At 37.8% G+C, this 26,499-nt stretch overlaps 1 protein-coding gene across 1 annotated transcript in view; it reads right to left on the reverse strand.

The window, feature by feature from the left end:
* The window catches only part of BPTF (bromodomain PHD finger transcription factor), a 141,360-nt gene that overhangs the window by 24,612 nt on the left and 90,249 nt on the right, over window positions 1-26,499 (reverse strand). The window contains 11 exon segments of the mRNA XM_058561375.1: window positions 430-1,349; window positions 2,092-2,314; window positions 5,434-5,651; window positions 10,626-10,734; window positions 11,662-11,813; window positions 12,553-12,799; window positions 16,008-16,050; window positions 16,394-16,544; window positions 18,332-18,460; window positions 19,021-19,145; window positions 23,341-25,651. Coding sequence (XP_058417358.1) covers window positions 430-1,349; window positions 2,092-2,314; window positions 5,434-5,651; window positions 10,626-10,734; window positions 11,662-11,813; window positions 12,553-12,799; window positions 16,008-16,050; window positions 16,394-16,544; window positions 18,332-18,460; window positions 19,021-19,145; window positions 23,341-25,651 — 4,628 coding nt within the window.

The raw sequence follows: 26,499 nt of genomic DNA on the forward strand, positions 1-26,499 counted from the left end.
ATCTTTTTTATAAAGGAGAGGCTAGAAATGCAAATGAGTTTAATTTGTCTATAATTTGCTTAGCCTACATGCAAACAAAGGAATGACAACTGCAAATAATAACTTCAAACAAACTGCTATGATGCTTGAAGTGACTTTAAAACTTAAACTTTCAAGTTTTGTATTAATGATACTTAAACTCCTAACTCCATTCTTCCGATCTTCGTTCTCTCCAAATACAGGTGGTTTTTCTACTGTTTATATCCCACAAAGAGTTCCAAACTGTACTAAGTCATTCGGTACTTTTGGGTCAATCCAGTGCTGCTTCTACATGGAAACACCAGTGACTTCTGTCTCATTTAGGAAATCTAAGACAACCAGACACTACGTCTAATGCACAGCACAATAATTCAAGCTACTGAACATGCTGCTTTTACTTAATAACTTTACCTGTTTCTGAATGATTTCACTTTGATTAGAAGCTTGGAGGGTGTGTTCCCGCTTAATTTCTATCTGTTGCTGTTTCTTCTTTTGCTGCTGATCCCTGAGTTGCTGAACCCTTTGCAACTGCTCTTGCACACTGGCTGCCTGCACTGTAACCACATTCTGAATCTGGTGAGTCTGCACAGGACTGCTTTGCTGAATTTGAATAGGTAACTGGAGTTTGATTTGCTGGGGCACACCACCTTGCTGAGCCTGTATCTGAGCCACAACCTGCGACTGGATCTGAGAGAGAACCTGGACTTGTTGCAGCTGAGGCACAGCAATGACTTGGGGCTGTGGCTGCTGTATTTGTAGCTGAGGACGGGATGGGGATGAAACAGTAACTTGACTTAACGTTTGTCCTGATGAAAGAGTTTGAGTTGAAGACTGTACCTGGGGTTGTGATTGTGGCTGGCCCTGGGAAGGTATCTGAAGAGATGTATGTGGTTGAATTGGAATCGGTTGTGAGGTTGTAGTCTGGACCTGGGATTGCTGTCCAGGAGACACCTGGGATGGAGTTGATGGACGTATTCGAGTCTGTGGTGGACTGTGGACGCGAGCAGGAGACTGTCCTTGGGCATTACTCTGAGGCTGACACTGTACTGCAACCTGGGGTTTGGATGACTGAGCTTGGGTGGGTTGTGCTTCAGAAGGGACATGGGATGCAACAGTTGTTTGGGACTGAACTTCAGGCTGAGTCTGAACTTCAGGCTGAGCTGGGGACTGGGGCTGGGTTTGGGGCTGGGGCTGGAGCTGAGCTGAAGGCTGAGCAGTCTGTGGCTGGGCTTCCGGAGGACTCACACTTGATGACTGAGCTGGTGGCAAGGTTTTGGCTTGTTGCACCTGTGTTGGGGGTGATAATTTACTCTGCTTTTGTTCACTTGTACCTGTGAAAAAGAAAGACCAAATATTTCTATTACTCGAGAACATAAGACCATGGTTAAAGGAGAATTTGAAGGAGATTTTCTAAAGGTGAAAAATCTGCATTTCAGTATAGAAGATCGATGCCTTAGAAACACTCCATTTAGACACACTTGGGTTAGGACTCTCCTAAACTGGGGAGTGTGGGTCCTGGTTCCTGGCCACCCTCTTGCACACTCTGCTAACTCTCCAGAGGGCTGGCTTCCAAAGCAAGGCACAGTCTCTGGAAATCGGCCAGGTCTTCTGGCCCAGGCTAACGGCAACCCTCATTTTACTCCTATGGAGTGGTGGCAGTTAGCCACGGGAGCTTGCAGTAAGAGGCTAACAAAGTGGTTCTGGACCTGCAGCTCTCAACTGTAGGTTATGAGCTGGATATATCCAACCTCTGTGAGATCACCTCTATGACTCAATCAGTGCCTATACGGCTTGGAAAAGACGAAGTGTGGGCATCGTTACCAAAAAAATATCCACATTTTTTTGCTGTCTTCCCCAACCCTTCAACGTTCTTTATGGGGGGATGGCGGTAACAGCGAATCTGTAAGAACAAGAGATCTTGTCGAGATCTTGTGAGGCTGACCAATCAGCTGTAAAGCTCACTGGCTTGAGGCATATCCTCCCAAAGATAAGCCCTGGTCCTCCTGTCCCCCCTGTTAGCCCAGTAACTTGCAGGAATAACATGCAGCCTTTATGATAGACCCCAAGTTCTACCTGCTGCTGTAGTGGAAACAGTGGTGGTGGTGGTGCTGGCTGCTGTGGCTGTTGTGGCCAATGGGGTAAAGAGGAATCGCTGAACAGTGCCATTTGGCATCGCAGCTTGCATCAGCTGCTGTCCTGGACCAGGAAGTACAGACACCCCTTGAGGTATCAGCTGCAACTGTCCAGTAGTTTGACCTTGTCCTTGAATTACTACTGTCAAACCTTGATTGCCACCCTATGGAAAAAACACACAACACACAGTGTTCACAGTATCAATCTGTAAGTATACTATTTTTTTTAATATTTTTTTATTGATGTTTTAATTGTAAGTATATCATTTTTATGTTGAAAAGATCCTTTAATACAACGAAAATACACATTTGAATGTCTAGGGAACGGCACCAGGAGGAATTCAGATAAGGTAAAATAAGAATATTTATTTAAAAAGACTGATGTTGTTTAGTGGAAAAAACAGCAACAATGCAGAATGCCAGTCTAAGCTCTCCAAATGGACAGCCAGGTCTCTGTCTACAAGTAACATCACTCCTCCATATCTAAATTTCCCAATCTATAAAATAAGGGCATTATAGTGAATGACTAAGGTCTCCACAAAATTCTGATTTCCAGTTATATTATTTTACAATTTTCAAAGCATCTTTATTCATACTGCCTCATTTGATTTTCAGAATGGACTTGTGACTCTGTAGAATAGGGAGAGAAAATATTACTATAATCTTATTTCCAATTAAGAAACTCAGGTTAGAAAGTTCAGGTCCCCTGCCCAAAGTTAGAGACCAAGTTAAAGGTGAGATAAAAGGAGGAACCCAGGTCTCCTAGTTTTGCTTTTTTCAGTATGTACCAAATTTCCTATGGTGTGTGTTTGTGTGCGCTCAAGTATAAAAAGCTTAGGGTTTTAGACACGGAATGCAAATACCAAGTCAAGAGGGCCACTAATGTCTGAGGAGTTATCAAAATGGAGACTAGCAACTAAAAACTCCGTATGTACTGCTTCTTCTTACTTAATGTCCAGGACTTAAACCTTAACTACCAGGAGAATTAGAAAGCAAAAGTAAAAACAACCCACTCCAAATTCCCAAAAGCCAAAACTGATGCTACAAAGTTCATGTACTATTACTAAGCTCCATTTTACTCATGAGTCCCTTACATACTCTTGCTTTTCTAAAACATGTTTTGTGTACATTCAAAAATACATAAAACACTAAGTTTAAAGAAGAATTATAAAGTGAACATCTATAAAGCCAGCACTCAGGTCATCACTGCCAGTATCAGAGAAGCCCCCGATGTGACCTGCTCTGATCTTAATTCCCTTCCTTTCCCCTAGAAGTAACCACTATTCTCACTGTTATGATAACATCACATTTCTTCACAGTGCTATTAATTAGGTATAGATTTATAGGGCCACAGGCTCACAACTTCAGGTGCACCATCCACAAAAAATATGATAGGAATGGTGCCCTCTCCAAGGTAAACAACGTAGCAGCCTTGTATCTCTCCACAACACAGCTAGTTTTGCCTGTTTCTGAATGTGATACAAATGAAAGCCTAATGTAAGTTTGTTACATAGCTCAACAGTGTAGTTCTGTGTGGCTGTAGTTTATCTTCATTGCTGCAGGAATGTACCACCAATTTACTTACCTAATTGATTGTAGATAGACATTTGGGTTGTTCCCAGTTTTTGACTCTTACGAACAATGTTGCTATGAATATTCACGTCCATTATCCTGGTGCTCACATGAACAAGAACTACTCTAGGAAACAGACCTAGAAGGAGAACTACTGGGACCTGGGGCATGCAATCTTCAACTTTGCTAGATAATGTCTAGGAGTTTTCCAGAATGGCTAAGCCAATTTATACTACTACCAGTTGTGCATGAGAGTTCATTCTGCTTCACGTCTTTGCTAACTCTTGATTTTGTCCAACATTTTAATTTATAACAATCTCTTAGGTATATGGTTTTAATATGCATTTCCCTTTTTACTAATAAAGTTCAGCAGTTTTTTTGATTTTTGGATATTTCGAATTCTTTTGCCCTTCAGTTTGTTTGCCCTTTTTTTTTCTTGAGCTATTGGATTTTTTGCTTCTTGACTTATAGTAATTCTTCATGTACGGTGGATAACAATCCTTGGTTGGTTGTATTTATATCTTCTCTTATTCTTCTCATGCTCTCTTATAATGTTTGATGAACTGAAGTTCTTATTTTTAATGCAGTTGAATTTATAACTCTTTTCGTTTTAGTGTTTTTTGTGTGTTTAAGAAAGCTTTTCCTACCCTGAGGTTATGAAGATTTTCTTCTATCTTAGCTTCTGAAAGTATCATAGTTTTGCCTTTCACAGTTAGGACTTTTATCCTCCTGGGATTGAGTTTATGAGTGAGATAGTGGTCCAATCTCATGTTTTCCCATATACACTCAATTGTCCCAGCACCCATTTACTCAAAAGTCTGTCCTTTCCTCAATAATCTGCAATGCCACCTCTATCATATAACAAATGTCCACATATGCATGAGTCACTTTCTGGACTCTTTACTGTTCCGTTGGTCTATCTAACCTTGTGTCTGTACCTTACTGTATTAATTAGTGAAGCATTATATTAAGTTTTGATATCAGGTTATCACATAGGGCAAATCCTAGTCTTTAAAAGTGTTATAGCTATTGATCCTTTGCAGTTCCATATAATTTTTAAAATTCAGTTTGCCAAGTTCCACAAAAACATCTCTTGGGATTTTGATGGGAACTGCATTCCATCAATTGATTAGTATTGGAAGAACTGATAACAATATTGAGTCTTGCAAGAAAGCTAAAGCTTAACGTACTCAAATTTTATTTTTCCCGTGGAAATTGGGCAACTAATAAAATTTTGGTAGTTAAAAGGGTTATCCACGTCACTGTCATAGCTCACCATCTAAGGAGTCTAGACAGTTGAGGTTTACTATATCTTGCCTTTAAGAAGTATTTTTGTTTGACTCGAGGAAGCAGCCATTTCTTAAAATAAGTACATTTTTAAACTTTTTTTTTTTTTTGGCTGAGGCAGATTCGCCCTGAGCTAACATCTGTTGCCAATTTTCCTCTTTTTGCTTCAGGAGGATTTGCCCTGAGCTAACATCTGTGCTAATCTTCCTCTATTTTATATGAGGGTTGCCACCACAACATGGCCACTGACAAGTGGTGTAGGTCCATGCCCGGGAACCAAACCCAGGCTGAAGCGGAGTGCACTGTACTTAACCACTAGGCCATGGGGCCAGCCCTTAAACCCCTGAAAATAAGTACATTTTTAAACTTATAGGAAGAATAAATAAGATCACCTCTAAAGTTAAAATGAAGTCATGGTACTTACGTGGCCCTGTGTTAACTGAGTGAGTTGAGCCATGGTAAGCTTCACCTGTCCTTGTTGGGGGCGAGGGGGTTGTGAGGCTGAAGACTGTAGATTTGCAGTGGATGTTCCTGAAGTTAATCCTTTCTGCCCAGGTGCTGAGGAAACTGCATTAGGGGCAGAGATTGCGGTGGAAACAGGCTGCCCTCTTATGATCTGAGTTACCACTTGTTGAGGAGCACCTGCATAAACAGCAAAACATTACGAATGCTTATATGCCCTTAGCAGAATTTTGAGTTGAAATATTGTTCAATACTTCAGATGAATGTACTCTTTTCAATTTTCAAAAAGACTTATGGGAGGCCGACAACCCAAGCATGGATTCAGTCATATACCCACACCCAAAGGACCCACTGGGTTGTCAGTGAGCCTGTTTTCACTCAGCTCACTGACAACCATTCTCCAGTTCCTGCTTTCTGTAGTAGAGTGAGAAAACAATTAATATTCTCCTTATGAGTCTAAAAGCCAAGATGTCAATAGGGAAGACAGAAGAAAATATGTAAAATATACCATTTATAAGGCTGCCTTTCCTTAGGAATGTAATATCAAAAATAAGATGATAATCTAATACACAGTTAATTCATGTGAATTTTAAACAAAACATACAGAAACTGGAATATTCTGGGCCAACTACATTTATAAATGAGCACTTCTTATTGCTGTTTGCCAGAAGTTTGGGAGAACCAGGAGGGCAAGGACCACTACATCCTGAAAGCTGGGCAAAGTGCTCACAGAATGCCTCCATTGTTACTGTTCAATAAACATCTACTGAATAAGTGAAGTTTAATTGGAATGGCTCTATAGTCTTTTAGAAATTTCCATTTTTCATTAAACTTACTCAAACGGGAACAGGTGGAATTTTTTCCCCTGTGGAACAGTTGCTAAGAGTAATTATTTGGTAACTAATTTTAATTTACAATGTCCTATTTCATTATTACTCAGTGAATAACATCCCATTTCTGAAGTTTTGTATTCACTTCCTGTTTTTCCTTCTGTGAATATATCTATATTTCTGTGTATATTTCTTTTAGTGACTGTTTTTTTTGCGGGGGGAAGATCTGCCCTGAACTAACATCTGTTGCCAATCTTCCTCGCTCTCTTCCCCCCACCCCCAAAGCCCCAGTAGATAGTTGCTTATTCTAGTTGTAGGTCCTTCTAGCTCTTCTATGTGAGCTGCCGCCACAGCATGGCTACTGACAGATGAGTGGTGTGGTTCCATACCCAGGAACCAAACCCAGGCCGCCAAAGCAGAGCACACCAAACTTGAAGCACTAGGTCATCAAGGCTGGCTCTAATAACTGGTATTTAATATTACTGCATATGTATAAAACTGAATCTATTTTGAAATTTAGAATAGTTTCCTTTTCTCTTTTTTAAAATAAATGCCTTGGTGAAATCCTTGCTTATAAATTTTTATGTGCCTCTATTTATTTCCTTAGAATAAACACCCCCACCACCACCCCTAAAAAATTACTGGGTTTATAGTAGGAACACAGTACTCAATTGAATTTTAGAAAAGTTATACCAATTCACACTCCTACCACTGAGTGCCCATTTCACTGAACCCTTGCTAACCCCAGGTATCATCACTAAAGTAAAATATTCCAGCCATCAGAAATAGTATAATAGGACCACCGTGTCTGAATTTCTTCAGTTACTATAGAGGTCAGCATTTGGGAACTCTCTCCATGCTCTGTCTATTCCACTACTTTTCTTACTTATTTATAGTTGCTTTTTATAGACTAAAGATATAAATTACAAATATGTATTTTTCCTACTTTGCTGCCTGCTTTTAAATTTTATTTATTTTTAAGCCTATAAAAGGTTTTTTAAATGTGGTGGGGGGTTTTTTTGGCTTTAATTATTGCTTTTAAAATTTTTCTGCATTCTCTAATCAGACATGTCTTCCCAAGTATGTCCTCAGTCATGGTGTATGTTGGCAGAGGTCTATTTTCCCCCCAAAGCATAAACTGATTATTCCAGTATCATAAATGGATAAATCTAGTCTTTCTTTCCTGACTCAAAATGACACCTTTGTCATAACTGCAAATTCTCACATATAATGCCTCTTTAATTGCTTCTACTGGTCTAGTTTCCTTTGGGGTCACTCTCCTAATTCTGGTGGCTTATAAAAGGCTTCAATAACTGGCAGTGCAAGTTTTCCCTCATTACTCTTTCTTCTTAACTTTTCTTGGTTATTCTCATTCACTTATTCTTCAAGATAAATTGAAAAAGTACCGCATGCATAGTCAAGTGCTTTAATTTGAGAACTTCTGGACCCCAACACTATGTCCTTGTACTGCGGTTCAAGGGACAATGCATGAAAAGTTTTTTAGTTGATTATCTGGTACTGATACTGTGTCATCATAAACACAGATGGATAAAAGGGTTGGTATCAATTGATTATACGATGGTCATTCAGACGATCCCCGATATGTATGTGTCAATTTATTTTTAGATTATCACCAAAACGCAAATTAAAAATTTTCAGATTATATCCTGGGAGTCTGAGAATTCCACTTTGGGAAAGGCTAGCGTGGTGGTAGGAAAAGGGATAAGTTGATCTGTGCAAACCCACCTGCCCTCCACACCTCTCTGACCACAATTCCTATATGACTCTTCTTGTCTTCACTGGGCCCCCACCAGTCCCATCGGCCACCCTGCTTTTCCTTCGACACACCAGACTTCACACTTTTCCTTCACACTCATATGTGAAGCTACAGAATCACATATGCAAATCAAACACATAACTGCAGCTACATAAAGCATTAGGGAACAAAGGCTCTATACATCTAGAGTACTATCTTGCAATTTGCCAAATTTTTCAGTTTTCTAAGTGTATGACCATTTATCATCTATAAATTTTTTTTATCCTTTACATTAGTCTTATCTTTTCTTTTAGTTACCTGCCTAATTGACAGCTATTTTTAAACAGGAATATTGAATTTTATCAATTGTCCCTGTAGCATTAACTGATATAATAAACCATACTTTGTTTTCTGGGGTAAATCCTGCTGAGGCATTAGAAGACTGCCTTTAAAAACAAAACAAAACAAAAAAAAACTATGCCATGTTTCACCTTAGAATTGTGCTAAATTTGTAAAATGAATGGGAAAGATTTAATCTTTTCTTCCCCCTATGCCCTGGAACTACTTTTTTTTGTGTGTGTGTGAGGAAGATCAGCCCTGAGCTAACATCTGATGCCAATCCTCCTCTTTTTTTGCTGAGGAAGATTGGCTGGGCTAACACCCGTGCCCATCTTCCTCTACTTTATATGGGACGTCGCCAAAGCATGGCTTGACTAGTGGTGTGTCAGTGCGTGCCCAGGATCCGAACCTCCGAACCCAGGCCTCCACAGCGGAGCACGCACACTTAACTGCTGGCGCCACCAGGCCAGCCCCTGGAGCTATTTTTTTATAAGAAGGAAATTATTTGTTTCCTAACCATTTCAAAGAATTTTACTTGTCAAACCATGAGCATGAGGTCTGGAATTTCTTTTTGTAGGTAATACTATGGCAACTTTCCAAATTTCTTTCCTTGATATGATTCATTGAGACTTGAAATTTATAAGCATAGAATATAATTATGCTTCATCATTCAAATAGATTTAGTTCCTGAGTTTGGATAGTGAGGATTCTTGAAGTCTTACCACAAGGTTACCTGTTCATAATTCTCTTTCAATTTAAAAAAGTTCATTCTATTTTTATAGTACTTTCTCATTCCTAATTCTGTAAACTAGCATTTTGTTCCCTTTTCTCAAGATTAGACTTGCAAAAGAATGGTTTAATAATATTTGCCTTTTCTGTTTTCTAATGGTTAATACTTGTATTTTTATTTTACTTCCTCTCTCCTTTTTTCATTTGACTTGTTTTATATATTTTTCTAATGTCTGATTAAGATTTAAGAATACGGATTTTTGGTCTATTTTGTTCACCAATGTATTTCAACTGCCTAAAACAGATGCTCAAATATTTGTTGAATGAATGAATTTGCCTCTGAGTTCAGATTTGGCAGCATGGCTTAACTGCTATTTGGTAATCTGTTTGTAATTACACATATGATGTTTCTTTAACCTAAAAGTTTCTTATGAGAACATACATTTTTAAATTTCCAAGCAAGTAAAGGTTATTAATATAATACCTTAATATAAATTTCTAGCTTTACTTACTAAAAGAATGTGGCCTATACATGTTCTACTTTTTGGAATTCATCAAGGTTTTACCTATGACTTATTATATAACCAATTCCCTACAAATATTTAAAATTTGCCCATAAATATTTAAAACCAATATGTATTCCTGAAAGTACAAAAACTGATACACAGTCTGTTTCTGGTCTACTAGGCTTTTGTTAATCCTTCCTTGATTTCAAATAGTTTTTGCTTTATACCCCTCAATGGCATCTTACTTAGTTCATAAAAATCCCAGATTGCATCTTCATTGCAAGCTTTATGTTTAAGCAATATAAAATGACCCTCTTTGTCCTATTTAATGCTTTTGTAACACTGAATTCTACTCCATCCAATATTAGTAGAGTTATCCATGTGTTCCTCCTTCGCTCCTTTCTTCCCTCCCTCCTTTCCTCCTTTCTTTCTTTTGCCTTTATTTCACATATCTTTGCCCATCTTTTTATTTTTTACCTTTCGTGGTAATTTGATTTTAGGTATGTTTCTCATAAATGTATAATTGGATTTTTTTCTTTTCACTCAATCTTTACAGTCTTCAGCTTTTAATATGGGAGCTTTAACCTATTCACATTAATGAAGGGCTGGCATTGCCTCTGTATTCTTGTTTTATGCTTTCTGTTTAAATGCTTCTTAGCTGTTTTCCTGATTTTTATCTCAGTTTTTTGCCACAGAGACTATTTTCTTTGCTCATTCTCTTTACTCCAATGATTTGAATGTATATATCCCATTTATCAGAGGTTTTTAAAACATTTTTAATAAGCATACTTGGATCTATTTTTCTCTAACTGGCAATGCCAGAAATTAAATAATATCTATGGATGCATCCCATGATGGATTAGAAATTTAGTGTGTTTTGAAGTCTTAATTCAAACTGGTATTTTCTAATATGTGGAGTGCCAAATACAGAGTATTATAGATTTCCTAGACTGGTTGTTTAGTTGTAAAACGATAATACTGGATGGATGAATACCTGGCTGTACCATCACAGGTGTTCGAATAATTGCCTTTCCTAGTGTTGACTGTTGGAGTGGTGTTCTAATCACCGTCATACCAGGGCGGATCTGAGGCCCTGTGATTACCTATAAATGACACAAAGGACAATGAATTAAAATGTTTTTAAAAAACGAAAGCATGATGGACTTAGAACACAGATCTTTAAACATCCTATATTGATAAACATGTCTACAGAAATGACAGAGGCTCTTGGACATTACATTGTAAATTATATTAAGCATCAGAATAAAGATGAAATTTTGAGGGGAGAAAATTTAATTCAAATGATATCATATGCAATTCCTTGTCACTGATACCAACAACAGCTTACAGACTAAAGGGAAGGAACAAGACCCAGTGAAGCTCTGCTCTATAACCACCACAGTTGCTCACAGGAAAACGCTGAGTACTATTTTTCCTGAGCTCCAACCCATATCTGTAACCCAGAGAATATAAGAGCAAGATCAGAAACCAAATATTCTTTCATAGTTTTTAAGGAGAGACTACAGAGCATGTTATTTTCAGTTTTATAGTTAGGTTCAGAACATTTTCAAGTCTGCGCAACTTCAAACCTTTTCCATAATACTAGTGCCAAAGAAATGATGTATCTAATATGCGTGCATATCAGCTGATAACAAACTAGTCCTAGTGCTGTGGACTGTAATTTTCATTCTATTTCTTAGCTGCATAGCAAGTTTCCTTGGGTGGTCAAGCACTGTCTATTATTTTACATAAAGGAATTTTCAAAATAAAATCCTAGAAAGTAATTCTTATGATTCACAAACTATACTAATGTGCTATTAACTAAACGTTACAAATTAACAGTTCACGTATCATTTTTACTTAGAAATATAGCAGCAAACAGATTTTTAAAAAATCAGTACTTTGTCATCGACTAAGTAAAGGCAAAGGAAAATTAGAAGCTGGATTAATCCTGGAAGAGGCCATTCTAAAAATTTCAACCTGGTGTGATTAACACTTCAAAACAAAATAAGCCTGTAAAGAATTCTTACTTGTGAAGTGCTTGTCGTTCCTCCGGAGCCTGAGGTATTGGGCCTAATTGTGACTGTTGCTGTCCTGGGCTGAAATGAAGTAAAGGTCTGCTGACTTGTACCTGTACTTGATGGAATGATACCCAGGACTTTCTGCTGTACCTGAACAACACCTTAAAAAAAGATGAAGAAGTAATTAGCAACTACCTCTTTAATAAAAAGCATCAGGTTTGCTTGGTTTCTGAGGATAAACTACGTGTGGCAGGGTTGTATAGTGGACTACATAGAATGTGAGATCCGAGGACTGAAATCAGTGAAAAGGAAATGAAAAATAATGGCAACAATATGATCTGGCAAATGTGAATTAAAACTCTTCACATTTCCCTTACCTCCTTGTGTTGCTGGCACATTTACAGCGACAATCTTGCTGTTTGCAGGAAGTGGCAGTTTGGTAATTACTTTTCCTGCCATAGTGACTGGATTGCCTGTAATTTGGAACGTCTGACCTGTGCTGGCAATGGTTGTAGCAGATGTGGCAGCTGTGCTGGTGGCTAATGGGGTATAAGACATTTAATAAGCTTTAGATTTATAATAACCAGCAACGTAGTGACTTCTAGGAAGGGCACCAATGCATGAAATGTGGCTCATTTTGTATTTTTAAGAAAAACATTCCTCTTCACTCAAAGTAAGTGAATTATGTAAATGTTGAAAGTGAAATAATGTAAAAGAGGAGCTTCACTAATGTAATATTATGAACAGTATCTGCAACAAACCAACTGGTACAGCTTGTATGCTCAAGCAGCTGCAGAAGAAAAACAATTCTCTAAAGAAATGTTTCATTTCAGTAGGTAAAAGATTGAAATTTCTTTTTCTTGAATGAAAGCAATCTTCTATTTAATCACAGTTGTGTACCTGAATTCGACTGGCCTTGCTTAACCCACGTAGCAAAGGTCTGATGGAAGTTCTTGTTCTGCTGGAATGTTACTGTTGCTGGAGACCCAACTTTAGTAGTTAGTACCATTTTAGTTCCAGTTGTAACTGAGCCACTTATGGGGGCCACCATAACTTTCTGTGCTGGAGAGATGGTGCTAGTTGTACTGTTTGTTGGGGAAGTAGTGGAAGCCGCAATTACTGTAGGCTTCTGCTGTTCCAATCGTTTCTAGAAAAGTCAGGGAGAGAAAACACGAACCAAAATAAAGTTCTAAATAAAAACAATATCATTCTGCAATAAGTGCAGCCATAATTTCTCCCAGTCTAAGAAACTGGACCAAATATCTAAAATATTTTACTTCTGAAAATATGCTCGTATAAATTTACCCTTGAATTTAATTTCTTTTTTAATTATTTATTTATTTATTTATTTTTCTCCCAAAGCCCCAGTAGATAGATGTATGTCATAGCTGCACATCCTTCTAGTTGCTGTGTGTGGGACGTGGCCTCAGCATGGCCGGAGAAGCAGTGCGTCGGTGCGCGCCCGGGATCCGAACCCGGGCCGCCAGCAGCAGAGCACGCACACTTAACCACTAAGCCACGGGGCCGGCCCATAAATTTAATTTCTCGATGAAGGCAATATTATATTTGTGACTCTAAATTGAATATACTTTATTAAAAGTAATAAGTTTTTCATAACAAAAAATTAGAAACAATCAAGTTTTTCCAGCCTGTACAAATGTCCCAGCTTTCAAGAGTGAAAATAAGAGTTATGAGTAATCTTATTGGAGACAGGAAGGAACACCCTGCTGCTCAGCGGTGGGATTTAGAGCACACAGCAAACAACGGGAATTTAAAAGGTTTCCAGTTTACTGTAATATTAATTTATCCAATGTCAATATTTAAATATCACGACTTAAGCCGGCAAACCTGCAATCAAGCAAGCTGAAAATTCTAAAACAATTTTTCTAGACTTCTTATATTAGTCAGTTCAAACATTTTCACAGAAAAACGACTTTAAACTATTTTATACAGAGAGGTATAATCTGATCAGACTATAGGGTTATTAAAGACAATCTGTATATCTTTTATCATAGACTGCTGATATTTTCTGTCAGCTTACCAACACGACAGTAGAAGCTCACACATGTAAAAACAATAGGTGGCACCAACTGCAAACCTGGTGGCAGATGCTTTACCCTCATTATCATATTTGATGTTCAAACCAATCCAATAAAGTTGCTGGTATTTTGACTTTAAAGATGAGGAAAACGAGGCCCAGAAAGGTTGTGTAACTGGCCCAAGCCACAGAGAGAGTTAATGGTGGAGACGAGATGTGTACTAAGATCAAATTCCAATGCTGAAGTATCCCCAGGCCATTGGAAACTGCTCACCAATGACATCACAGCCAATCTTTTTAGGATTACTTTTGTACACATCCTATATGCCTGAAAATAATGTGAGGTATTTCACATGATTTCTCATTCCTCAGAAGACTGAATCAGTTAAAAAAAGAAAGCAAAGAAACTGAACACATATTCAGTAGTTATTTCCTGAGGGTATGCCTTCAAAGTGGGAAATATTGACTATCTTTGTAAATAAACATTTTAAAGAAATTTTTAAAAGTAAAACATTAGGGTGCCAGCCCCATGGCGTAGCGGTTAAGTGCACGTGCTCCGCTGCTGGCAGCCTGGGTTCGGATCTCAGGCACGTACCGAGGCACCACTTGTCAGGCCATGCTGTGGTGGCGTCCCATATAAAGCGGAGGAAGATGGGCACAGATGTTAGCCCCAGGCCAATCTTCCTCAGCTGAAAGAGGAGGACTGACATGGATGTTAGCTCAGGGATTGGCATGGATGTTAGCTCAGGGCTGATCTTCCTCACCAAAAAAAAAGTAAAACATTAGGTTACACTGTAGAGATGACAAAACACACCCATAAAATGAAAAACAAAACAACTTGCAAGTTTTTCTATGAATGGACAGATAGATATGACAGAATCCAAAAGTGTTGTTATCTCAAACTTGGATGTAACAGTCAACCGATGTAAAAGATACATAAGGGGGGCCAGCCCTGTGGCTTAGCGGTTAAGTGCGTGCGCTCCGCTGCTGGCGGCCCAGGTTCGGATCCTGGGCGCACACCAACGCACCACTTGTCCGGCCATGCTGAGGCGGCTTCCCAAATACAGTAACTAAGAAGGATGTGCAACTATGACATACAACTATCTACTGGGGCTTTGGGGAGAAAAGGGAAAAAAAGGAGGAGGACTGGCAATAGATGTTAGCCCAGGGCTGGTCTTCTTCGGCAAAAAAAAAAAAAAAGATACACAAGAATTTGAAAAAGTGTTTTCTAAAATGTGAGAAAAAAAAAGTAGTTTGTAATTTTTAAATAGTTATATGTAACTTAAGTTAATGTGGTGGTCTAGTGGTTACTGTTCAGCGCTCTCATTGCCACAGCCTAGGTTCACTTCCTGGTCAGGGAACCACACCACCCCTGCCTGTCGGCTGTCACACAGTGGTGGCAGTGTGTTGCTGTGATGCTCAAAGTTATGCCACCAATATTTCAAATACCAGCATGGTCACCCGTGGTGGACAAGTTTCAGTGGAGCTTCCAGACTAGACAGACTATGAAGACGGACCCGGCCACCCACTTCTGAAAAAATTGGCCATGAAAACCCTGTGAACAGCAGCAGAGCACTGTCTCATACAGCGCCAGAAGGTGAGAGGATGGCGCAAAAGGACTCGGCAGGGTTCCACTCGGCTGTACACAGGGTGGCAGGGAGTCGGAATCAACTCAGTGGCACTAACAATAACTAAGTTAATGATATTTTAAATAGATATTTATTTACTTCATCTGTATCCTGAAAGTTTATATATTCAAGTTGGCTAAAAACTTTTATAGTATCTTCTCAATAGAAAAAAGGGGTACTCATCTTTCATATTCAGGCACATATGGTACATCATTTACAGTGTGGAAATACTAAGAAACGATTAGTAGCCTTATGAACATCAATTACAATAAACCCTTACAGAGTTTTAGGACAGTTTGCTTTTTCATAGACTACAGAGATTTTACAGATTGAAATTTTGCAGGAAAACATTATCTTTAGAAACTAACCATTGAATTTTTAAGAGAGAAATGTTATTACAAATATTGTTCTCCAGATCTGTACACTTTTTACAAAACCACACCTTGGTGCATCCACAGAGCTATTTTCAAGTAATGAAATTAAGATTTATGTGAGATATACTTAAAAATAAAACCACATGAATATATAATCACTGTGCTTTTGGTGTGCATGAATTTGGCTAAAAATGTCAATTCGTTGCCAGGTGGGACAAGTACCAACTCCCCCACCTGCTGGGCAGCCAACCGCTGCTGTTTGAGGTGAGCCTCCATTTGGGCCTTGAAGTCCTCTGCCTTCTTCTGTTCACTAACCTTAGCCTGTTGCTCAACTGCCTGCGCTTTTTCTTTTTCCACCCTGCAGCAAAAAAGAGGAGGAACTTATCAGAAACTACCTTATTAGGCACCTGGCATCTAATATTAAATGAAATCTGGTTGACTTTCACATTGTACAAAGGTATGAAATTATTTCAATTCAAATATAAAACATTTAAATTAAAATAACTAGAAACTGACAAATGGATAATAACAAATTCAAATTAGAAACAGGACCTTAATAAACGATACACAGCTAGCACTTAAAATCAAAAAGTAGAGTAAAATTAACTAGGACATACTGAATAAACTATTAAAGGGGTAATTCTTTAATTCTGAAGTGATAAAATCTTCAAATATCTGATCACGTGTTAACATTTCCTTACCTCTCAGCAAACGCCCTGATCTCCCATAATTCCAACTCTTCCTCTGCTACCCAAGTTTCAATAATAACAGGGCCAGTTTGCTTGGGCGTTTCTGGTCTTTTTGGCCGCAACGCACTTGATCGAAGGCCTTTTCTCTGAGGTGTAGGTGTTTCTTTGGAAAAGAAGTCAGAGTATTTTAAGCAATATAGCTTCTAAAATTACAGTACTTCTGGCATTTATTTCCTTTTACATCAAGAAAAGCAGGAGCTGGCAAACTTTCTTAAACGGCCAGATGGTAAATACTTTAGACTATGCAGGCCAGATGGTCTCTGTTACAACTACTCAACTCTGCCTTGTATCATGAAAGGAGCCAAAGACAATACATAAGGTAGTAAGTGTGACTATATTCCAATCAAACTTTATTAACAAAAGCAGGCAGTGGGCCAAACTACTCATAGGCCATGGTTTGCTGCCTCTGATATAAAAGGCCTATGAGCCTTTACACAGCCTGTTCCCTCTGGAACACTATTCCTACCCTCCCTCCCCTTCATTTGACTAATGCCTATACATCCTTGAGACCCCAACACGGATACAACTTCCTTCAAGAAGCCTAGGTCGTTCCTCCCACCTTTGGGCTCAGTGTCCCTGCCATGTACAACTCTGGCAATGTGTACTTCCCCACCACAGCACTAAGAAGGCGGATTTGAGAGTTCCCAATGTAAAGAAGGGATCTGAAACTATTAATAGATAAAATCTCCTAATGATAAAGATTTTAAAAATGACAAGTAGGGAAAGACAAGAATTGGACTTTCTTGTACGTTCAGGGAACAGGGAAGCAGCAGAAAGAAACTGAAACAGCATCAGGACTTGCACTGTACAAAGTGATACAAGCCAAAGAAAAGTGATTCAAGGAGGCTGCAGTGGTTTGCACTGAAGGCTGCGGGGTCAAAACTGAAGACTAGTCAGGAACGCCTTCTTCCATCTGTGTCTCTATCTATCAACTGAGCTGCCTATTTCTCTTCCAGGACAACACTGTTTTAATTATGCTAATATTTCACCATCTACTAGGACAGGTACTCTCTCTTATTGATGTTCTTTTCAAAAAGGCCATTCTCAGTCATTTATTCTCCAAGATGAACTTCTGAGTTAATTCAATCAAATTTCAAAATTTAAATTTATACATCTTGGGACAATTAACTTCTATAAAATAGTATGCTACTATCTAAGGATTTTCTTTTTACACATTTCCTAATAGTTTTTTTTCCTAAATATTTTTACTGCACATATAAAATAAAATTATTGATGTTTTGTCTTTTTATATCTTGAATCTGGACAGCTTACTGAACTTTTCAGTGTTAACAGTTTTGATTCTCATGTATGGTATTACAATACTACAACCTTTTTTTTGCTTCCTTGAGAACAGGGGCTGGATCTCATTCTTTTATGTATTTGCTGCCTCGTGCCTATCATGTAGATGGTCTATAAATGTTTCCTGAGAAACTCTTTATGTCTCTTAGATTATTCCTACCCTGAGCGCTGAAGTATTTCACAATAGCTTTAACCCTTGAGTCAACAAATCTTCACTGACCACCTGTGTCAGATTCTGCCGCAGGTGCCAGGACTACAACAAACCAGATTGACTAGGTGGCTGCCTTCATGGAGCTGATGGTCTGATGTCAATCACTGCTCCACCCCTTAATTATAACAGGTATTATTATAGCCCTTTGTACCCTCCCTGTGCTTGGCACAAAGCCTGTAGGCATCAATGTGTCCCTGGCGGAATCTTGCTATGTTTATTACATAAATACCATTTTTTAAATATATTAGTTTGTAATGAAAAGATATCTTTTTCAAAAGTTGAATAAAGAGTTAAGGAAACAATTATAATCAAATTTTAATTCATAAAAGATGTGGCTAACAGGTCAATAAGGAAAGAACAGAATTCTTTCTATTCCTTACCTTTTGGGGCTTCTGGAACTCCAATGGGGCAAATGATTTTCCTGATACAATATTCAGATCGAATGCCATAAGGACCAACATCTCGCCTCTTAATTATTTCTGTTGTTGTGATTTCAGTTTCAGATGTTTCTATGGTGATTTAATTCACACAGTATTAATAACCACCTAAGATATTCAGAGACTAAAAAGGTACAACATCTGGTGCTTTAAAAAAGAGACACACACGGAAGAAACTTTTGGAAACGTTTGATTAATTAACGACTACAGGATCACTGCTAGACTGCAATAATACTGAGTTTCTTCCGCACTGAAAACTTCTAAACTGACCAAAATGCTGTTTGGGGGCAGCTTAGTTCCTGGTGGCAAAACTCAGTCAAAACAATAAAAATCCTAGGAGAGAAGCAGCAAGCACAGGGTTCCAGATGTCCCAGTTTAAATGATTTATACACTACCATAATAAATATCTTTAAAAAATTCAGACTGGTTCACATGTAAGCAACTCACCTTATAATTTGAACCACCCTTCCCGGCCCCCAGGATTATATAGCATGTGTTGCCAAACTTTACCAAAGCTGTATTTTTAAAACACAAGCATTATATTTTAATAAAAAACAGATATGCTTAAAATTAAGTGAACTATCAAGTGATTTTCTCTTTTAAACTTAAACTAGAAAATAAAAAACCCTTACCTGTCCGTGTAGTCCCTCCTCCTGGAGGAGCCTTGGCTGCCATGTCATCCCATCTCAGACTTGCCCACAGTAACCGTAACATAAGGCTCACTCCCGCTAAGGACTTTACGGTCTGAAGTCTATACCTGAAAGAAAAACCACATATGTATATATACACACACACACACACACGTTCTATTAAACTGAAGGACTGCTTCTTGCCCTCATTATGACATCAATATGTATCATACAGTTTTGTAAGCACTTTGGCTACTATATACCCCTTAATAAAAGAACTTTTTCTTCCTAGGTATAACATGCAACTAACAACTTAAAAAGGGTCTGTAGTCACTTCAAATGCAATATAAATTTGTAAACTGAGCATGTTTCATTGCAAGATTGATAAGGCAACAATTTATAAAGATTTTATAAACTTAGCCTAATTCCAAAACGTGTTAGAAAAATTATGAAGAGTAAACATAGAGAAATAAATAGTTGTGTTACGTGTTAAAAGAGTTTTGAAGAATAAAATCTTAACTGATTGATTTTTGCTGAAACAAACTAAAAATGTTGAAATTTTGTCAAAAAGCAAAACAAAACCAAAAAGACCTTGCATAGCCAATAAGACCTTTTCAAATGGACAGAAAATTTTGTATCCAAATGGTGGTTCTGCAAAACATGAACTACTGGATGATGAATATGCTAATAGTAATAACACTTTAAAAACAGTATAGTTTTGAAATCCTACAATACAACGAATAATAAAATGGACAATACTGTATTAGTTACTAATCAGGAGGCAAAGGAATCTGTGTTCAGGTTTTTTCAAAGCATTGTCTGTGAAGTTATTGAACATTTTAGATACTCTTTTAAAAATAATATTAAAAACACATTTCAAAACGAATTTATAACTGCAATGACTATCACGTCCTAAGATGGAATTAAGCGTAAAACATTTTAAAGCAGCCCTAGGCTGTCAATTCTCTATTAGTGGTCTTTGTGTAATTAAATACTTTGTTGACATTTCCACATACATAAATGAATACACTGGTTGATTTCGGTGTAGAGAAAACCTATAAAACTAAAATAATTTCCTCCTCTAACAGAGGTAGAAGGTAAATCTTAGACAATTTGTATTTGAAAGGCAATGCTTTCTATCCTTAACATTAAGTTGGAGAAATGCACAATGTGAGAAAGGGAAAGCTCTAGCCAAAAGGTTGCTGCAACTTCTTAACTTCCCATCTCCACCTGTGACACCATGATTTTCTTTGTTGTGCTGTCACCCTGTGAATCCTCTGACCTGGACAGAATAATTCTTAAATTAGAGGGCAAATATTAACTAGTGCAGGGATGTCCCCAGAGGGGGAAAGTGTCTGTCACTTTCAGACCACACCCTAAAAAATGCCTAAGGAACTTTAAACTCACGGGAGAAAGCAAATTAATATTTACTCGGAAAGAGAAGTTTTTTCTCATTCTCTCTCTCCTTCCTCCAAGCATGCTCTACTGTCAAACAACAACTTTAAAGCATCTCTATTTTACAATGGAAACAACACCAGGTGGGGAACAGAACTCATGCGTTATCAGCTTGTTCATTTCTTTCCTCATTCAAAAAATATTTGAGTGCCTTCTATGTGTAAGACTACGTGAAAGGAGCAGGAACACAGACATGAATTATAATCTGTTATTGCATCCTCAGAAGCTGTATCAGACGAAAGCACAAGGGAGGGGCATGATCTGGCTCAAGGATGGGGATTAGAGCTTTGAGCCTCAAAGGACAAAGATGTGGGGGTGGCTGACTGAAGGCAATGGACACACATATGCTTAGAAGGAAAGTACAGAAAAACACTCACTTCTTCCCAGAAACCACATCTGGTGTGCTATGGATGGAGGGAAGGGGTGTGGAGGTGTAGCAAGACATGAGGCTGGCACAAGAGAGGAAGCAGAGCCAGAATGTGTTGCACCAAATGGAAGGATTAAAGAAGAGCATTAAAGATGATCTATATTAAAACCTCTGAAATTTAGCCAGTGTTGGATGGGTTGTAAAGGGAAGTACTTCTCACAGATGTGGTGTACAGGTGACAAACACTTTCCCTCTCCCAGCCCGGCAGTAATTAACTCATCCCCTTTAAATGCTTGCTCAGCTCAGTCAGAATTCACAAGATAGATCTGCATTTTAGGAGGATCCTTCTGGCTGCACTGTGGAGACAACTACTGTTTCAAAGTGATAATGAAACACAGAATCAGGGCCTGGGGAGAAGGGAGTAAGGGAATGGACAGCGTGGAGGGAAAAAGAGGCCCTAATGAGTCGATGAGACAAGTTTCACTTTTTCAATACTGCTCAGCTTTAACATTAAATTAATAAAATCAAACACATGCCTTTGGCATTCTTAGCTCCTACACTAAGTATCAGACATATTTTATTCAAATGTGAGTATAAAAATGCATTTCACATGCATGGCTTTTATAGTGATACGTTTTTCAAAAATGCATTCTTAAAGTCAAGAATAATTTACACATTCACCCATGCCTCCGTTAGAAGAGATTATGTTTCTCCCAACTTCAGCAAATTCAGACATTAGCATATACTGGAAGGCAATATCTGTTTAAAATGTACAGGAAGGTATTTCCTTCCATTAAAAAATGAGAAATTAACTAAACAGATACAAATTGTGCCCACAGCGCATATTAAAACATAACAATACAAGGCTCCTGAAACCCAGCCGTGCAGAAAAGGGCCCTGGGCAACACTTGATCAAAACTGGTTCAGAGAAAAGTGCTTCCCAGTTGAGCCTACCTTCCATTTCAGAATAGAAAAGAGCAGAAAGGTCGGCCTCCACAACTGCCAGGTCATTTTAATGAAAGTATTTGTACACAGTAACTTTTCCAGTGGGAAAGAAGTTACCTGCAGGACAGTCAAGGATACATTTTGGGACCGCTCTCAATGAAGAAAGCAGAAAAGTGCAGAGTAATCCTACAAATCCATGAACTGTAATGAAGAGTTCCTTGATTCCCTGCAGGATTCTGCAAATCCTTCATTGCAGGCCCTGCAGAGAAATTGTACTTTTCAGCTGTCTCTATTGAATGTGTAATGGAGTGATGATATTTTAATTCAAATCAAAAGATGCGTATAAAAAACTTGGTCAAACCAACTATGACTAGTCATATTAATAAGTTAATCCCTTTATAGTGAGTACTCATTTACACTGTTTTTTTTGGTCTTTTGTAATACTAGCTAATTGTCATATCAAGGAAACAAAAAAGCATGATTTTAACTTAAAGAAACTGGAACCATATTAACGACACACAGAAACGCAGCCTACAGTGGAATGGAGTCTGCACAGCCACTTGCTGAAGTGATCCATTTCAGGATCCCAGCAAGGTCTAACTGCAGCTGCGACTGTTCCTGACTTCTGGGCGTGTCCCACAGGACTCTTATGTTCTCAATGTCTATGTTCCATCCTTTTCAATTGTAAGGGTGCAAAGATAAAAAGACGAAGACATGAAGAAGGACAAAGCAAGGACAAATATGTGAAATGTGATACAGCAGATAAAGTACTGGATGGGGTTTAGGAAAACCGGGCACTATTCCTAACTGTCCCTCTGTGGCCAGAGGCAAATTGTTATATATCTAGGAAAGAGAGGAATTTCTAAGATCCTTTCCCAATATAAAATGACATGATCTTACAACTGCCAACACTACTTACTTATGACTCATTCCCAAAGCTTAATGCCCAGAAAATTTTAAATGAAAACTATTTCTGGGTTTTAAAAAAATCCCTAAGGAATCTCAGAGACTACCTTTTCTCACATAAATAACGGAGAACTCTAAAACAAATGTTTATCATGTAAATAAGTTACATTACGAAGCTTTCCACATTATGATGAACCTTGTGTGATTTACAGGCAGGATTCCTGTCTTACGTTTTTATGAATTACCTAGCAGAAATAAAATACAAACACTCCAGAAAATTGGTGATTATCCAATTCTGCAATTATCTCATTCCCAGAGCAAATACATGGCAATAACTTGGAAGTTTAGACTACAAAAACAATCATGTTTGACATATTTCTTTTGTTTTGTGAGAAGTAAAACTGAATTTCATTTTAAATGATTCCTTTATATTTTCAGTTGTTAAACATTTTTCCCTAAGTAAACTTTAGTACCTACCAGCTGGCCAAGTTCAAAACTTTCTGTATCTTATTTCCATTATGAACTTTGGCCATTAAATATATGCTTCCCTGTTTTATCTCTATTATCCCATTTTAAAAAAATGAGATAGTCTTATTAGATAATTCCTTTAAAACTTTATCCTTTTCCCAAATACATTTTAAAGTACATACCTCCATGTGATACCAAAGGTTGGTCTGGGAGATGGATATGGCCATATATCCAAGGCAGGTTTTGCATTGTAATTAAAATAGGGGACTTCTCGGATTCCTCCTTTTCTGGCCAACTTTTTTAAGTCATCATTAGGCAAAACAAATATGCTCTTCTTGCTGCTCTTGGTGATAAACTTTCTATAGGATGGCAGAGCTGTACCTGAGCGAGTCTTTTTGGGTCTTGAAAATTTCATGAGTTTCACTTTGTCCCTTGTGGAATATTCTTTGCTCACAGTCATAGATGTTACCAGAGTGCCTCCTGCGGTAGTCAGTGAGTCTGTCACGGTTGTGGTGACCACGGTTTTGCTCTGTTCCTTCACAGAGATGATGTCCACACTGCTCCCTGTGGAGGGCGTGGAAAGTTTCGTTACTGTTGTTGTGGTGGTTGTGACAGTGGATTTGGCACAATTTTCTGTAGCAGAGACCACAGTTTGCTTATCACCTTTTGCTACCTTGATTACGGTTTTTGATTCTGTGGCCACTGTGGATGTCATGGTGGTGACTTCTGTGATGACTGTTTTTCTTTTAGATTCTCCACTGACATTTTCATCTTTGTTGGTGGGCAGACCATTTTCATCAATGAAATCATTACTAAGGTTAGATTCCTCTCCAGAAGTAATAGGTGATGGAGTAACTTTCTTAACTTCTGAGGTTTCAATTTCCATATCTTCTACCTGATTTGTTGAACTGCTTTCTGGACGAGGTGGTGGAGATGTGGTAGCTTGTGCACTCTCAGACTCTTCGGTCGCTAGCAGGGTCTCTAGGCCATCTTGGTAGTCACCTTCAGCATCTGAAGATCTCAGTAAAGATGATTTTGTTTCCAAGTCGTTTTTTTCATTAAAATCTTCCATGATGACATCACCATTCATGAATGGCTTTATAGCAGATTCTTTAACAGTCAAAGACTTAATATCATTTTCAGGAATTATTTTATTTATATTATTAACCTTTGGTTCAATGTCACCACTTACTACTTTACTCTCAGAGATTTCTTTCAAGCATTCACCTTTCAAATATACTTTAGGCTTACTATCTTTTCCATTTATTTGAAAGGCACTTGCTTTCTGTCCTTTCTTTTCAGACTCTCGATTTTCATTATTCTTTTTGTCAGTGATATTTTTTAGATTTATTTGAGCAACACATTTATTAACCAGTCTCTCCTCTAATTTCTGTTCTTGACTTAGTTTTTTACCATTTGCTTCAGTTACCTTACCCTGCAGCCTGTCATCACAGTTTCCAGTGGACTTCTCTGAAACAAACTCATGTTTCAATGGTTCCATGTCTTCAACACTTTGTTCTTGAGTTATGAACTGTTCAGAAATACTTTCATTGCTATTCTGAACAATCATATCTTCTTCACTGCTGTCTTGAATAGACATAGTATCAGAACTATTTTCCAAAGTGCTATTATATTCAGAATCACATCCCAGTTTTCCTTCAAAGTCCACTGCTTTTGACAGAGATGGGATATCTCTATCACTGCTACTTTTCGGTACTGATGGAAGTAAAGGGCTCTGGGAAGGAGAAACAATGGTGTCATTATCCTCCTGTATAAGTGGTTTTTTGTTCTTATAGACCAAAGTACCAATTTCATCTGCACTGGCTAGTTTAGAGTCATCAAGGAGAAAATCACTTCCTTTTGTTTTAATCTTACTGGGTTCCTGGCCTTTACTGGCAGGTTCAGAGAGACTCTCATCTATGTCATTTCCAATGGAATTTTGTTTCTGACAGTTTGTCTCTGGGCTCTGAACGGAGATGTCATCTAACACTTGATCTTTTGGATAAAGTTTGTTTGCTGTATGATCAGGATCACTGATTCCAAGAATTGAGGAATCACTTGGTGAACATCCCCGAATCAAGTCTTCAGATGTATAGTTACTTGCATTAAGGCTTTGTTCTTGTCTAAGCAAGTCACTTTGACACCCTGCTTTTGCTTTTGTTATTATTGATGACTCAGACAGACTTTTCAACGAACTTGTAGAGGTCTTTCCTATACCCTTAATTCCACCTTCCAACTTCATTTTTTCGAGGCGCTGTTTTTCTTCCAGTGTAAACTGTTTAATTCTCCTTTCAAGAAGTCCATCTAGTTTGGATGATTTACTTTTCTTTTTATAACTAGTCCTTAGATGAAAACCCTCACTGACATTCACCACATCTACTTGAGGACTTTCCTGACAATTTATATGTGACTCTGTTTTCTCATCATCGTCTACTTCCATTGGTTCTTCCTTAAAGGATTTATTATTTTCAGAATCTAAAACTTCTTTTACATCTGTGAAACAAAGACATTTACATAAGTGTAATTTTTAGTCTTAAATGTGGAATTCATGATAATATTTTTAAAAACTACCAATTTTTCTTATTTTCACTCAAGAGCTTAGATATAAATATCTATATATTTCAAAGTTTCTGATATGATTAAAATAGGTCAATGGACAGGGTTAAACTTTATAAAAGATTAAAAAATACATATATGCCAAATATTTAAATATTCTGATTCTTAGTATCTAAAAATGGAATGCCATAATAAAAAATAATTTAGTTACAGCTATTGCATACACCAGTAGAGTATCTTCATGTAAGATTTTGTATAAGTATTTTATAGTTATAAAATATCTTATGGCTCATGAATTATCTAGCTTATCTAGTTTTTAAAAATCGACTTTTCATAAAAGACAATGTAAGTTCCTCAAAAGGTTGAATGAACAGTTATCTCACAACCCAATAACTCCACTCCCAGGTATTTACTCAAGAGAAATGAAAACATACATCCACATAAGAACTTGTACACGAATGTTTTTATCAGCATTATTTGTAATAGCCAAAAAAGTAGAAACAACCCAAATGTCCGCCAACTGATGAACGGATAAACAAAATGTGGCACATCCATACAATGGAATATTATCCGAAAATAAAAAAGGATGAAGGAATACCAATATATGCTACAATATGGATGAACTTTGAAAACAGTACGCTAAGTGAAAGAAGCCAGTCACAAAGGATCACATGTTACATGATTCCACTTATATAGAATGTCCAAAATAGGCAAAGCCATAGTCTTGGTGGGCTGGGGGGATTTAGGGAGGACTGGGAACTGACTGCTAATGGGTATGAGGTTTC

The sequence above is a fragment of the Diceros bicornis genome, chromosome 18, assembly GCF_020826845.1.
Source record: "Diceros bicornis minor isolate mBicDic1 chromosome 18, mDicBic1.mat.cur, whole genome shotgun sequence".
Taxonomy (NCBI): domain Eukaryota; kingdom Metazoa; phylum Chordata; class Mammalia; order Perissodactyla; family Rhinocerotidae; genus Diceros; species Diceros bicornis.